Source organism: Coccinella septempunctata, chromosome 4 (genome assembly GCF_907165205.1).
Source record: "Coccinella septempunctata chromosome 4, icCocSept1.1, whole genome shotgun sequence".
In the NCBI taxonomy this organism is placed as follows: domain Eukaryota; kingdom Metazoa; phylum Arthropoda; class Insecta; order Coleoptera; family Coccinellidae; genus Coccinella; species Coccinella septempunctata.
In genome coordinates, this window is record NC_058192.1 from 9,274,631 (window position 1) to 9,291,379 (window position 16,749).

General features: G+C 39.5%; 2 protein-coding genes across 2 annotated transcripts; both read right to left on the reverse strand.

The window, feature by feature from the left end:
- Positions 1-328: 328 nt before the first annotated feature.
- On the reverse strand, positions 329-11,673 carry LOC123310812 (cilia- and flagella-associated protein 47-like). The gene is made up of 14 exons (XM_044894479.1): positions 11,385-11,673; positions 11,000-11,157; positions 10,755-10,944; positions 10,390-10,677; positions 10,230-10,333; positions 10,049-10,146; positions 9,901-9,996; positions 8,729-9,398; positions 7,239-7,560; positions 5,089-7,101; positions 4,149-4,522; positions 2,658-3,934; positions 1,797-2,195; positions 329-655 (listed from the first exon to the last, which is right to left on the reverse strand). The coding sequence occupies exons 1-14, from the start codon at positions 11,628-11,630 to the stop codon at positions 348-350; spliced, it is 6,543 nt and encodes a 2,180-aa protein (XP_044750414.1). The 5' UTR covers positions 11,631-11,673; the 3' UTR covers positions 329-347.
- Positions 11,674-14,310: 2,637 nt separating this feature from the next.
- Positions 14,311-15,239, reverse strand: LOC123311617 (carbonic anhydrase 9-like). Its single transcript, XM_044895673.1, has one exon. The coding sequence runs from the start codon at positions 15,132-15,134 to the stop codon at positions 14,367-14,369; it is 768 nt and encodes a 255-aa protein (XP_044751608.1). The 5' UTR covers positions 15,135-15,239; the 3' UTR covers positions 14,311-14,366.
- Between the last annotated feature and the right edge of the window lie 1,510 nt (positions 15,240-16,749).

Genomic DNA, 16,749 nt, shown 5'->3' on the forward strand with positions numbered 1-16,749 from the left:
TATCTGCATAATACATACCTACATGGTATACTTTTATATGACATTTTTTTGTTCGATTTTTTCTTAAAAGAATATCAATAGAAGTAAATGAGAATATAGTATGTGATACATTCTACCGACCATTTACTTAGTAGTACCTATGAGTTCTTAGGGTTGGATTTTTCCTCAAATTTTGATGGATTACCCTAAGAACATGTTAATAAAAAATTGTTGTAATAAATTGATTATTATATTGCTTTCCATACTCCCCATATTTCAAAGAACTTATATCTTTCGTTGAATACCTTCACAAAATATTACCTGATTGGGTCGACAATAAAATGGCACATTTTGATGAATTAACTTTATTAGGATTCGTAAAAATTCAGCTTGTAATATCGTTTCCAAAATCGGGATTCAGTTTCCAATTCAAGATAGTAGCTTCCACTTGATAGATTGAAATCGGGATTGGCATGGATCAAAATTTCTACATTTTTATCCGCTGTGACATCATCTATCACGACCTGTTTCTGTGCGGTAAATGGAGAATTTCCCTCAGTAAAAATATTGAACATACGAGACTTGTTGAAAAAGTCCTTCAGTTCTGAACTTGTCTCCGTGAAAAGTTCCGCTGAAGTGTAGAGAAGTTTCAGGATATTCAAAACGGTCCTGGTAGCTGTGGACAAGGAGATGGCAAAATTGAGAAGAATTGTCTGGATTTTGTAAACGGAACTAATCAGTAATGATAGACATCGATCATATTCTATATTTCAAGTCAAGTATGGCTTAAATATCTCCTGATTTCTTATGCAATATTTTGTGAAGCATCCCGTTCGATCTGTGCTCAATTTGAAAACGATGTAGACTTCTTAAACCGAATTGTTACTATGGATGAGACTTGGGTACATTTCTACGATCCAGAAACAAAGCAACAATCGATGGAATGGTGACACTCTGGTTCTCCAAGACCTGAGAAGTTTCGTGTCCAAAAATCTGCTGGAAAAGTTCTTGCTTCAGTTTTTTGGGAGAGCCATGGAGTATTCATGATTTATTTTTCAGATAAGGGTAAAACAATAACTGGAGATAACTATTCGACATTACTGACCACTCTACAGGAAAAAATTAAAGGGAAAAGACACGGAAAGCTAACAGAGGTGTTTTGCACACGAATCTCATGTTGCCAGGCAAAAAATTCGTGATTTAGGGTTTGAATTACTAGAGCACCCCCCCTTATTCACCAGATTTGGCTCCATCCGACTATCATCTCTTTCCTCAACTGAAAAAAGTTTAAGAGGTCGTAAATTTTGTTCCAACGAGGAGGTAATAAAAGCTGTGAAGCTCTGGTTTGCAGAGCAAGAAGAAACATTTTTTTTGAAAGGTCTAGAGACGTTGCAGGTTCGATGTAATGAATGTATCCAATTAAGAGAAAAATATGTTGAGTAATAAAATATTTTGACATTGAAATTTTGTTTGGTTCTATAGTAGGCTAAGAATTTTTCAATATATCTTCGTATAATGAGCCGTTTTCGAGTAATTGGATGTTCAAAAATAAGACATTTCTGTGAAATTCGAAAAATCGGTTATTTTGACCGAATGCAACTCTTTTTGAAAGATCCACAGATGTGTAGTGTCCAGATCAACAAGTTATTCTGATAATAATAATTCTGTCTTTCCAGGGATTGCACAGCTCATTATGAAAACTCAAAATGGCTATATCTTTTTATCAGCGCCGAATCGAAAAAACCGGTATAGAAAAGGAGTATTTTTTTTTGGCTTCAAGAATCTTCTACACCCTCAATAATCGTTTCAATACTCACGAAGATATTTTCTCCAGAAAGCTAGGTACTGCTCGTCAGTGCACGCGATGAACATTTCCCTGGTCGATTTGTAAAAGAGATTATTCCTTGCCGGAATATTTATGTGTATAGTCCTCGGACAAATCAGCGGAATATCTGTGCTGTTCTCCCTGCAAGAACATGATTGGGAATTGAATCCTCGTGGCAGGGAGACGTTGATGACCTCATGCGTCTGTTTGGATATTTTCGGTATGCTCTTGATTTCGAAACACCAGTCACCATGTCGTCCCACCATGAACATCTTGTATATTATGACCGTTATCATTTCGCAGCTTACTATTGGCTCGAAAACGAAACCTTCTTCGGGGTTGGTAATTGTGAACTGATACTCCTTGGAGAATATTCTTTTCGGTACTTTACCTGAGAAGGGAGAGAAAATTACTCCGGAAAGGTTCCAAAGAATATTTTGGAGATCGACTTATGATCAAAATCTAGGAAACTAACGTGGCATGATTTCCATTAATTTGAGTCTCACGAAACATTGACAATGGGTTACATTTTGAGCAACTTTCGCTTTCTTGAGATGTAAAATAAAACACTCTTCACTGAGTGATTAAAAACAGAGCCTTCTCTGAATTATAACGAAATGGGCTATGAATTGCTTCTGCATCCACCCACCGAGTAGTGAGGGGAAAAAGATTTGGCCTGAATGAAGAGCTGATAGCCAAAACCGTAGCCTATTTTGAGGCAAAAGATAAATCCTTCTACAAAAACGTATCGAAATGTTAGAGAGACGTTGGACTAAAAGGAAACTATGTCGATGAATGAAATAATTACTGTCCAAAAAGCTAGACTGGGAGTGTTATGTAGCACAATCATTACCAAGTACATAGTCCTTCCAACTGTGGAGCTGCAGCTCCTCAGATTCCGGGTTATCCTCGTAGCTGATGGCGTAAAACATCTCGTAAGTGTCCGTCACATTGTACGGACTGTACAACTGGATCTTCATCCGGTCGATCTTATACAACTCAGATTTTATCTCCACCCTCTTGACCGTATAATTCAAGTCGGTCATGCCATTCAGATGAATGGCTCTACTTCTCCCGTATTTCTGTCCCGGCAATTCCCCAGACAAAACCAGGATAGCCCTCTGAGACGAAATCTTCTTGGCTTGATATTTGATCTTCATACTACCCACCTTCTTCGGCAGCAGTTTGAATACGTCACTCTCTGCGGTGAAAGAACCAGAATCGTTGCTGAAGAACGTGACAGCGTACAGAATCGGATGGTCAGAAAAATTCGTGAGGTTTATGGTAGCCTTGGATTCTTGGGTCAGTTTCGCCTGAAGGGTCAGCACTTCTTTGGGGAAGAAGCTCGGCAAGATCTCGTATAGGTACAGGGTGAGGAGGAACATGTTCACCCCATTCGGATAGACGATATCTTCAGGTTCGAGAGTAAAGCTCAGCTTTAGGAAATTCCAAGTTTTGATGAGGGCGCAAGCGTTGTGGTGGTGTTCTTCGAACGATACAGGAGGAACAAACATATCGACCAGGTGGTGTGACAGGTACGGGCAATACGCATTGGTAACGCAGGCGAAAACAAGGCTATCGTTCATGTCCTCTTCGAAAAGCTTGATTTCCTTGTACGGGAGTTGATTGATACCGTCGCTCAACAGAGATTTCCACAGTCGATTCTTCTGGTTGTCGTAGTGATACTGCAGCCAATATAGCAGAATATGTTCGTACGGAGTATAAATGCTGCTATTTGGTCTGATGACCATTATTTGGCAGGAAACTGGGGTCAAGGTTGAAATGGCAGATAGCCTCTCTTCCGAAGCGAGATCTTCCGACGAAGGTGGTTCTACCTCTATGTCGAACATCTTCAAGCGTTTCAGTATGAATAACTTGATGCTCTGCATTATCAAGTCGAGGTAGCATCGAGCGCTAAACATGTGGAATCTCTTCTTGTCAAAAGTATCCTTGATGTTCAGGAGATGCGGACAATATGTGCAGATGATTTGGTAGTATTCATAGCTGAGCAGGAGCTCTGGAACGACGTGAGGCATTATGGCTCCCTGACCGTGCAAGTACTTCAACATATTCGCATAGGTGATCATGAAGTGTAGTGCGATGTTCTTGTCGTTGAAGGCATTCACTTTGCTGAAAGGTAACAAATCAGTAAATTAGGAAATCGATGAAATCATCGATGCGAATAAGAAGGAATGTCAGCTGGTTGACATAAAAATAAATATATACATAAATAAATATAGAAGAATATACTGGAGATACTGGAGATGAAGGTAGAAAGAAAATAACCATAAGATGAGGAATAAAGAATGGCTCTAGGTACACTAGATGCGATAGTGGAAAATACCTTGTGATAGAGGCTTCTCTCACTTGTTCTCCTGCCAATTCCACCAAAAAAGTAAGTATTGTAGGCTCGATCAAAGTGTCCTTTTTCATATCCTTCGGTTTTATTATCGGCGCAAGTGCTATAGTATACGGTATCGTATAATAGTGCGTTTTGTAGAAGCCCTGTGAGTACATCCATCTTTCTACGTACACAAGGGTCTTCCTCATCCTATCGTGATAATCGTAATCATTTTCTTCGTCGGTATCCAAGGGGAAAAATGGGAAATCAAACAAATTTTCGTTTTCCGGGTAGTCCCCAAGATCCAGGTATTTAATGAAGTTGATACTTGTACTGGCTTTAGGTGGCGTTTGTGCCGTACGAACAATCGGACAATTCTGAAATTAATTTTATGCTCAAAATATACACAGACCACCTCCTATATGTATAAATATATAGTCACAGATGATCAACCAGAGAATGTGAGTTGATTAAGATCATTTCAAAGTTCAATTTAAGTAATTCAGTGAATGTTTTCCCACTTCTAGGGCTTAATGAAATTATTCAATATTCATTTCAGGCAATAAAAGACTTTTTTACGAATGGTGGTAGTTGATAATTGAAGTAAAGCACCATTATCAGTTCACATTCACATATATTACACATACGCTTTGCTTCTTTGTATGATTGAAAGAGAAGGTCACTTGGAGCAGACGCCTCAATTTTCAATAATTATTGAAATTAATTTCTTTGTTTTCAATAAAGTATAGCAGCAAATGCATGACCAAGCCCAGATTAAAAAAATCCTTGAAATGTCAATTACTCACGCAAGCTACCTATTCAAAATCTTGAATAGGCGACTAGTTTTGAAGTGATATACCCAGTATTAGATAAGTGATTAAGCTCTGATACACTTTTTGATTTTGGAAGATAGCTAGATTTAATTTCTACGAAAATTTCTCACCTCGAATTCGAAATTCTTGGCGGGAAGTACCAGATTCTCCCTGAAGAAATTCTTGTGGTTCGAGAAGAACCCATAATGGCTGAGATAAGAATTGTCGCAGAGACAGACCAACTTTATCGTGCATTTAGAGCCGCAAGAACATTGGAAATTTATATCTTCGAATAGACACGTCGGTTGTGAAGAGAAGAAGAGGATCTTGATCTTGGTGCTGTTCTTGAATTTCCGGCTAGCCCTTTCTCTATGGGTGATCGTGATATCCGGAGGTGGTAGATCGAAACTGACTTGACAGTTCACGTCGTGATATTGCATGTGCAGATCCAGCATGACTGCACTTTTGAAGCCCACAGGAGTACAACACAAGTAATACGTGCTTCTATCTGTGCTCATCGTTGGTATTTCGTAAACACCAACCAGTCTCAAATAATTGAAGGTGCACCCGTCCAAATAATTCCTGACGTAAATCGAAAGATTATTGACAAACTTTCCAGGAACGCTGGGCATAAATTTCACAACAAATATGGTCGATTCTGAAGGGCGTAGCTTGCAAACAAGCGAGGAGTTGGTCTCTTGCACGTTGACCCCGCTGTGGTACTCGATGAGAAATTGCGATATCAACTTATCGGTTCTTATACAAAACTCAACCTGTTCGTTCCCGAAATTCTTGACCGTGAAAAACTTGGTCAATTGTTCGGTGTCCACGTCCGATAAAGCGTACACGAAGCTCAGTTTCAAGGTGGAGAAATGCAGGCTGATCGTGCTGCATATGCTCGTTATCTTCAAGCAAGGCAGCTTGATTTCAGTACTCGAGTCTTTCTCCTGAAGCTTGAAACGCATGGATTCCAAGTTGCTCATGAAGGGCGGACCTATGATATCGTTGACTATCACCGGCATATAAAAACTTTCAGTGAGAGCGTCCATGGGTTGGAAGTGAAGAAACAGCATCTTCACCTCCCCAGGCAGCAGCTTCAGGTTGGTGTTGTGTATCGTGGAGTCCATCTCGTCTTCCGTTTCCGTCACCCTGAAATATTCGTATTGATCCAGATCGAACCTGACGACGCATTCGCAGGTAGACTCGTTCTTCACGTAAAATACGTTTCTTCGATAGGCGAACGGTATCAGTTGTCGATTCACGATATTTTCCGGCCTTATGTCGATCGTGGGCACCACGACATGGCCCTGGATGGGAACAAAGACGCTGAAGTGATCTTCGAACACCAACTCGAATTTGGTGTCGAAATTCTCGGTGTAATCGATGATGATGTTCACGACCAGTTCCAGTTCCGCCAGAGGTTCTATCACGCCTTCGTAAGGAAAAATCTCGATGCCCTGGGCTGGAGAAGGATCCACGACTATGTAACAGACATCGTAGTTCATCATGTTCACCAGCCTCACGATGTGCGTTGTCTGCATGTTCAACGGGAGATTCAGCAGGGTTAAACGCGGTGGATTTATATCGATCACCGGCTTCTCTTTCTTCCTCGAGATCTGCAGGATCTGGGAACCGCCACCTTCGGACGTCAGCACCAATTCGCAATAATCCGGCATTTCCGGTAGGTTGTTGTATTGGATCGCGCAAAACAGGCTCCTCTTCTGCAGTATGGTGCCGGAGGGTGGTTGTATGGAGAACCTGGACGTAGACATCTCCGTAGAGAACGAGATGGAAGAGTTTAGATGGTTCTGCAGCTGGATGAACTTGATGTTGCCGCTTTTTTCTGGCTCGAAATTGAGCACGTTCTCGTCCAGGTTTATCATCTTGGGTACGACTTCCACCATCACGCTTATGGTGTATAAGTGGCAGAAATTGACGATCACTTGGATCAGGTTGATGTAGCGGCCCACCAGACCGGCGAAACAGGTGAGCGTCATTATTTTCACCTCGTGGGGATTGACGATTTTGCAGTGACCCTGCGGGAAGTAGATGCCGGACTTGACCGAGGTGACGTAGATGAAGAGTGGAAAGGGGTTGTCGTTGAAGATCGTGAATTGGTGCTCTACGTTGCTTATCGGGGCGACCTGAAACAAGGATAGAACTCAAGTGATATCTTCAAAACATGTTTCGAATTGTATTTCTTAAGATCACGAAAATATTGCAAGGTTGTCATAGTGCCATTGTGGCTAAACAAATTTCGAGGATATTTCCTACAACACACCCTCTGAAGCCGAATGTATCTGGGACTTATCTTGATATTATGAAGCAGAATCGGCGACAATGGTACGAATCCTGCGATGGAAATATTGGGTTTTTTCTTTTCCTCCATTTCGCATATGAATCGTTGAAACATCCACGATCTAGTAACGGTGTAGTCTTGAGATTTATCAGTCACTCGCTTGCCTGATTTCTTCTGTTTATTTCTTATATATTTCAGGTAGTAATCTCTGTTATCCTTTTTCAACAGAAGGACTTCCGGAGGAAAACTATACTCGTCGTGGGAAACTACGTTCCTAGGTATTTTAGCAAAAATCGTCTTGATTCTGGAATGAAATACAGAACTCAAGAAGTTAATTACACACAATAACAAAGAATTATTGAGAGAAATCAAACAGTTCCACGCAATCCAAGTTTATAGTACAAGTACACCAACATTCAAATACTAATTTTTCGTGAGCATCTACAAAAATAAATCATCACTACAAATCGAGACCATTCCTTATGTTCACTATCTTTGGGAGAGATAAGAAGAATCTATTCAATATTCAAAAAAGTTTTCGAATTTCAAAATGATAAGACCCTTACTAGGACAAAACTCATTATAGTAAAGCAGAAATCGCAAAATGAATCCCTTATTTAGGAGAAACACACAGAAGAGCCAGTAGAAGACATGGACTTCAAATAGCAGATGTTTTAAAGGAAAATTTTCGTCATAAAATCAGGACTCGAGGAGTCTTTCTCTTTAGAGCTCCAAAGAGAGCCTTGAAAAGCCAGCAGAACAAAAAAGTTTGGAAAGATAGATGAAACAATCACAACTGAAGAAACTTTTTGAAGATCGTACCAGTAAACATCTGCAGTCTGCATATTGTAAGAGTTTGAAAGACTGTGGCTTGTCGTAAGAATGATCCTTTGCTTTTTTGTTAGTAGAAAACAGAGAGATATGACAAAATAGGGATGGTATAAGAAGAATATACTGAAAGTTGTCACCCCAGTAACCTTCAGGACGCGTCATGATCAGCAAAAAACTGTTATGCACATCCTGTCTGCTTGTAGAGTACATGCTCCAACGGGATATATGGAGAGACACAATGAGGCACTCAATTTTATACTTCCATCTTCAAAGCAGTTGTTGAGAATGACAAGTATTCGAACTGGGCACTTTATACCCAAGGCATAAACTCTACATGGTGGTTCTGATTACAGGATGTTTAGAAGGAGTGAGATCGAACTTTGTAACAGACCTGAAGATGATTCCGACCTTCATAACTCTGGCTGAGCAGAATGCAGAGAACAGTGTTGCACAGGCCACTTCGAGTCATCAGGTCCAATGAACTATGAAGGCCACTTACAGCTAATCTATTCCGTAAAGAGACGCTCAGTAGCAATTTCTGCAAACGTCTTGTTTACTTGATGATGAGGGGAAAAGTCATAAGATGTTTGAAGCAAAAAAAATTGGATTGTCTGTGGAATAAGGAATGAATTCTACATTACGGTTTCTCCTCTCTCCAGGGCCGCAAGGACTGCGCCCTATCGTTCGGAAATGCAATCAAATCACTGTCATCATCCCTGAAGACCTCCTCGTTCTCGCAAATAACGGCAGACTTCATCTTCTGAACCTTAGTGTTGAACCTCACGTCTTGAGCCATGAAACCGACTTCGTTCAGGTTGTCCGGCGTCAGCGTCGTCACGAACTTGGTCTTGGGGGTTACTTTCGTCAAGATTCCCGTGAAGGTCACTTTCAAGTCGAGCACGCCGACAACGACCTTCTGCTTCTTGTGCAAAATATCGTAGTTCTCGTAAACCACCAGTTCGAATCTGGCCTTGCTGCAATGGTAGCCAGCCTTCTTGGTCCGAATTTTCAGGATGACCTCCCGTTTCTCCTTCGGTTTCAGGAAAATCTTCGGCGGTTGGACGTCGATGAAAGCCACTTTCATATAAACCACGTTGATGGGGAGATAGGTGGAGAGGTTTTCGAAGGAGATTTCTCGCAGGTAGAGGTCGTTCACTTGGATTTGGTTCAAGTGAATGTTTTCCGGCCTCAGCTTGACTACAGCCGGTTCTTTGTCGCCGTACAAACAAACCCTGAAAGATTCGCACTCTGCTATTTTTTCGTCAGTGACGAGGTTTTCGATTCTGGCGTTCTCTGCCTCTTCGTCATCTTCTGCAAAGTCAATCCGGGATATAATCAATGAGGAGAATATACAGGTTGAATGTATCCACATGCAGTGGGATTTATACGGCTGATTTTCCAGCAAAAATCAAATGGAGTGCATTCCCACAAAATTAACAGTTTTTAGCATTCAGTATCTCCACTATCGAGGAATTCAGAAGAATTCTTTAGAAGGTGGAAAGTATTACTTTTCACGTTCATTCAACTCGTTTCCCTCACTGTGTTTTTTGGAGGAGAAGTTGGAGAAGTTTAAGAAAAGCGAATTATAATAGTTACTGTTATATTCCTTCCTGTTTCTATCTGAATTCTTCCACAGTGAAAATTCTAAATGAAACTAGTTTTTCCTAGCTTCAAAAGGCTATAATCTATAATATAATTCATGAATTTTTTCTCATACTTTTTCTCTGAAAATTGATGATTGATTGATTCATTATTCTGTTTTTGCGTCAATCACATTGATCAGCAAATATATCGGTTGCTCAAAAAATCTCACCATGTGGTGCTTGTGGAATTGTCGTAGTGATTGTCATCAATGAACTTCTGCTCCTATCCTGATGAGGCACCGCTGACGGTTCTGGAGTTTCGTTCACTGAAATACATTCCTCCTCACTTACAAATTGTGTCAGAAATTCTAATCTCACCCCTGATGACAACAGAGTCGTCGACATCTGTACAATCAACCCTTATAACTTGAATGAAGCAGACTGCATGGTTTTCAGATGTTTGTAAAGGCTCATAACTGGAAGAGATGTGACGTATGAATTTAATATCCTCACTATCGAAATTTCCCCAGAAATCAAACTTATAATATCAAAATATTACGTGATTTCGACAACAGTGGTTTGCTGCGAACCAATTCTGCCTTCCAAGGGGTTCACATGGAAACATTGATAATGTTCGTTATCTTCCATTGCTTCTTCATAAAGCTGAAGAAGATAAACACAATAGGAATCAGCGGGATCGATAGTCTTCAATAACATACCACATATTTCTTCTTCACCATTCCCTTGATGCAAAACATAGCATCGCAAGAGCTTATATTTTTGACCATCAATGTTCTGGTCGCTGTTTGTCCGATGTATATCCTCGGGAAAATGACCATGCTGAAATCTGCATATGCCTTCGGATACGTAGATATTATTTTTGGTGTTATGAACTCGCCGACAACGGTGACTCGTTTTGGTGGGGCAGTTTTGATCCAGAATTCTTTCTCGAAAGGTCCTTCGTGAAAACCCATAACCTCCAGTTTGAAGGTCACTGCTTCGCTAGCCTGAAATTGTCGTGAAACTTGTGCTTTAGCTCTGGGAAATTTTGAAGGGGAATCTATGGGGATTTTCAGTTGTTTACCTGCAGGACTCCCCTGGTTGGTTCCACTATCAGCTCGAGCTCATTTCTACCCAGATCTATGCAGAAGGCCGTGTTTTTGGTACCGTCGTTTCTCACCACAACTTTTTTAGCCACCACACTACTTACAGCGTCAATTCTTCCGAAGTTAATTTCTGTCGGTTCAACTATTATCTTCGCCTGATTCAGAAAACTGACGAGGGGAACTTTTACATTATCTTTTTAGGGATATTTTTTTTTTGACTTACATGGTGAGTGGGTACAGTACAATGGAGTTATTGATGTAAATTAGTATTTGAGCGTCGTGGACGGCAAAAGCTCTTGAATATTTCATCCTTATCAACCTTGACAAGGATAGACCAGGTGGCAAACGGCAAACTCTTTTCATGGGTTTGAGTCTGAATGTCTGGAATATTGTTTTTTTCATCACAATAAATCGTAATCAAGAAATGGAAGGAATTGTCTCGAAAACACTGCCAATAACGGCAATACCAATAATAATAAATTGCCTGTTATCCCGATAACAGAGACAATTCATGAAAAACATGAAGCCGGTAGTTTCACATCGAAAAGAGGTAGATTCTAGTGCAAAATCACTTCAAAAGATACACGTATCGACAGTTGATAGCATACATTAGCAGTTGGGGCACCAATTCTGACAGAAGCAGTTTTACTTCCAACGTTCCTCAGGGTTAGCCTCTTAGTGAACTCTTTTCCTTCGTAAGAATCCACAAAGTTCATAACCGGCGGTAAGATCTCAATATGATCTATAACATTGCGATTTTCTGCGATCTCAATAGGAAGCTCAGACTGTACTAAGCTCTTCAATTCGTTTTCCTCCAACAAGCTCAAAGCTGAATGATTATCCACTCTTTTCATGTTAATATCATAAGATGAAGTGTTAAAAATATAATCTGGAATATGTTCCTGTCAAAATGACTTCTGAAAATGAATATTTTCGGTGGTCATAGAATAATTGAATCTAACCAAAGAAACACGCAAAATAACGGTATAATTTTGAACAGAGAACTTTGAAATAGTTCAATTCAATTATCGATATTGTCATTTCAGAACTACTGCGCCTTGTTTGTCGCCGACATGCTTCTGTTTTGCACGCTGGATTCCACTACTTGTTGACCCTTGTTTTTATGACTTCGCAGCAGGACGAGTAACTCAAGTCTCCCACAGAGAGCCCTCTATTTTATAGTCAGACCAGAAAGTTCACTCCTACATGAATAAAATAGACGTGAAACTTGAATACATCCCCCGGGAGGAGGCATTAATACCCCCCGTAAAACCCGAGAGTCACTTGACTCCGACATATTGCCGAAGTTGCGCGACTTGGGGTGTTTATGACCAGACTAATTGCTCCCTACTTTTATCAGGGAACAGATTCGAACTGCCGTATATATCCCGCTAGGTCAGAACTTTTTATCCGGGATAGACTGGGATCAACGATGATTCAGTTGATTTACCGCACTTCTTTTTCACCCAGAGAACAATACGTTTCATTCATGCCTTACTTTAGGAAAAAAAGTAGGTCTTTAATATAAACAAAAATAGTTAGTTTTATTTTTTATTGATTCTTCTAAGAACGCTCTAATAGCTTGTTTTCGAAAATGTTTTGTTTCGTTGATTTATTTATTTATTATTTCACCCTGGACTAAACACTTTTGTTTGAGATTGAGAAGAACAACAAGTAGTAAAATATGTAAAATTCACTACCACCAAAAGAAATATACTCTGCATCTAAGGGAGGACTCACCAGCTCAAAAAAATAAAATAAGAACAGCGAAAACTATTTGTTCTTGTGATTTGTTGGAATATATTCTATATAGGATCAGGTGAAAGCTATATTAGTATCCAAACATTTTGATTGTCTTTTGTTTATACAAAAGACAGATTATTCTATTGACGATGCTAAGGAAAGAGACAATGTAAAATTGATTACCCAATTTTCACCATCTGTCTATTTTCTATCGACACCTCTGACTTTGCCAATCAGGAAAAATCATAATGTAGGTAAAATTTCCCCATACAATATGGACTGAAAATCTCAATTTCAATGGAAGTTAACTCTACATTGACTTTATAACTTATTTTTTATGTTCTCTCGGGAAGGTTTTGAACGAAACAAGACACATTAAATGGAAGAAAAATTAAGGATTTCACCGAATCTTATGTGAAAGAAGAGAAATGAACAATTTTCAATATACTGAAATGCTGATAAGTGATTTAATACTTTGTATTCCACCCCTTGCGTTAATTACAGCTCGGCAACGACGGTTCATACTCAAAATGAGTGATCTTAAAATGTTCTGATCTAATCCTTCCCAGATTTCTCCAAGTTGGATTCCTAAGTCATTAAGAGTAACTGGATGATTTTCTGAACTTCTCAGCCTTCTATTGAGGTTGTTCCAAACCTGCTCAATCGTATTGAGATCTGGACTTCTTGCTGGCCATTCCATTCGAGAGACTTCAACCTCTTCAAGGTACTCCTGAACGATGCGCGCACGATGGTGTCTGGCATTATCGTCCATAAAAATGAAATTTTCACCAATGTATGGGGCAAATGGCACTACATGCTCTTCAAGAATGTTCCTTATATACTTATCAGCATTCATAGCTCCATTATCAACGACCACTAGGTCTGTGCGAGCAGTCAAAGATATTCCACCCCAGTAGTATTCAGGAAATTGCACTGAGCATATCTTTCATGTGGACGTCTGTATACAAGAAAGCGTCGATCACAATGGTATAGGCAGAATCTAGACTCATCTGTGAAGAGAACTCTTTCCCAATCGGCCTCTTCCCAATAGATATGCTCTCTCGCAAAATCCAAACGCGCCCTTCGATGGGCTGGGTTAAGAGCTGGGCCTCTTGCCGCGACACGAGGCCTTAAATCATATTCTCTGAGGCGATTTCTTATTGTCTGAGTGTTAATTTGCACCTCATGAGTTTGCTCAAGCTGAATTTGAAGGAGGCGAGCGTTTGCAAACCGTTGTCTCAACGAAGAAACTCTCAAGTAACGTTCTTGAATGGCAGTTGTTACCCGTGGTCTACCCTGTCCTGGTCTTCGGACATTCATACCTGTCTCCCTGAATAGCTGCTACATTCTGGACACACTTTTATGGGAAACTTCAAACCTTTCTGCAATTCTTGTGTATGTCCACCCTTCTTCTCGCAAAACTACCGCTTGGGCACGTTCTTCTTGGGTCAAATTGCGTGTTTCGCCTTGCATAGCGATCGACGATCGAGTATAGAAAATCAAACGGAGGAAAAACTATTGATCACTAGAATTTATCGAGAACAACTGATTTTAGAATGGAGCCAATCAATACATTCAAAATCTGATAATATCATCTTTTTTTTATTTCTGCTGGGAAAAATCATCTATATTGAAGAAAACCGTTGAAAGTGGATAACATATGCATGCATAATTCTGATAAAAATAATTATCATTGAGAACACCTTCAGTTGTAGAATAAATTTGAGATTTCCATAATGTGCGTTAATTTTTTTGCGCAGTGTATTTCAGGACAATAAATTAGTTAGGAACTCAGTTTTACCAATTTAATCTCTGTCAAAATATAATCAGACTAATCTTATCACTTATCACTTAGAACAACTGCAATCTTTGCCATCAGAGACAGTATAAATTTCAGCACCTGGAGGTATCGGTTGCACAGGTCTAAAATTTGAAACTATTAAATTTCCATCTCTGGAACAGACGTTCGTGAAACATCCTAGATCCATCCTGGTGATCGGCAGCTTCTGCTTGAAAACAGTCCATTCGACACCCTCTTTAAATGGCGGAAAAGTTGTGGATCCAGTGTATCTGTAAAAGTTTGCCTTATCCTGTGGCAAGAAGTCCTTCAATGATACCACACAGTAGGGAACCGGTCTGTCTATACATTTACTTATCTGAGGAATGAATGGAAGCATTTTACAGATACCGCAACTTGTGACGTCCGAGAATTCGTACAAAATTGAGAGGGCAGCAGCCCCCTCTTTCTCCAAAGCTTCATCTATTCCAGAAAATTCCGTGCAATACATTAATATGTGTGTTTCCAAGGGGAATCTCTCGTTGTTGATGGTGTGTGCTGAGCACCAGTGAAAATCTATACGATCGATTATGTACTCAGAATGACTTAGCCCACCTCCTATTATAACGGGGCTTTGTTTTGGGCATATCCTGAGCAGAATTTGCTCACCATCGTTCCTTATCTCGGTGCAGAGCATTTTTTCCAGACCGTTGAATTCGAAAGGTTCCTTGAGATCTTCAGGGGCTGCTTTGGCCTCATCGCCGATGTTGATGGGTGAAGTGAGGGTGCAAGGCCCTCCCTTTTTAGCGCCACAAGCGCAGGGTGTTCCTGATGGCATTTTTCAGTTTTTCTTATGATCTAATTTTGAATTACTGGGAATTTTAATGAAACGACATTTTGAATTGATGATTTTGACAATCGTGGAAGGATTTGGTTTCCAAGGGAGAGTGTCATCTTTATTTGATGTCAGGATGGCATTATCATTTAATCTATGGGCATTATAATCCTACATGAAAATAGACAGGAGAATCTTCTGAGAATTTAACATTAACATAATGAGCGTCTTCAAGAATTGGAATAGTGATTTTTGTCAATTCCAATGCTATTTCATATTTTTCCTTTGGCGATGATCCTATAAAGCCTTCTTAGCTTTGCATGGAAATACTAGTTGGCTTTCGTCCTTCATTTTCCCAATTCATGATTTCACCAGGAAAGCACAACAAATAATGAATTATTTCCGTCTGTATCATAGGAAAAATTAGGGATCAGGCATGAAGAAATCATAGTTAGTCTCCTCAAAAATCCATAGAACAGCCCTGATCGGGAAAAAATAGACCTTAAGGTGTAATGAAACCTTTCTCAAATCAACAATCCCTACAATATAGTAGCTATAGAACAAATAATAACAACGAACATTAAAATAACGGTTTGAATTTCCATATTGAAAAGTAGAAGCAAAAATAATCCCAAGTCTTTATGAACCTTTGGGAATAAATACAGAGTTTTAGTACCTACTTTTTACCATTTTCATTCGCAAATAGATCATAAACCCTCCTCAAGTATATTTACTTCATGTACTTAATTGAGATTAATTTCACCAACAACTCTCATCAGAGTGATAAACTGGAGCACAGCTTCGCTCGACTGTCGTAAAGAGGAGGTAGGGGATGATGGAAAATTAACACGTCCACAGGCGGATAAATAAAAAAATATAATTATTATTTATTGCAGTCCGTTTATTGTAATCAAGGGAGTGACATACATCTCTGTGGGGTCTCCACTGAGTTACACCCCAGTTTTAAGCTCGAGGGAGAAGAGATATACGGACCACCCTCTGTTTGATTTATACCCTATCTATTTATTAATACCGATAGGTTTCTCGTAATGATCAAACAACACTACAATGGAAAATATGAATTGAAAAGAATTAGAACAAAACACAGGGGAATAGGGTAGGATGCAGTACGAATTGAATTGTTTTATGCGTGATTTATAAAAAATTTGGACAACTTATTCATTACAAGACCCAAAGAAATTTTTTGTATTTTAAACGAATTCATCAACACCAAGTATGATAGAAGAACATTCATACACAAGCTGCACAAACTTCTACTCATTAGTAAGTCGTTAACATAATTTGTTTCAAGGGCAAAAAAATGAATGGGTATGTCCATTATTATACTGCAGTTTGAGTTCTTCATAGACATAGAGACATGGACTGTGCCTTCCCTTTATATCTATGCATGAAATACGGTCAAAAAAATTGACAAAGAGAAAAACACGTCGGGAATGCAGTTGTCTTTTTCTAGAATTTTGATTGGTCTACACTCACCTCTATGTGAACAAAAAAGAGAAAGGTATGTCCCGACGAGCTTTTCTCTCTTTCTAATAAATAGCCAATTTCATGCTGGCATTGCTCAGTCCATGCCTCTATGTCTATGGAGTTCTTATCT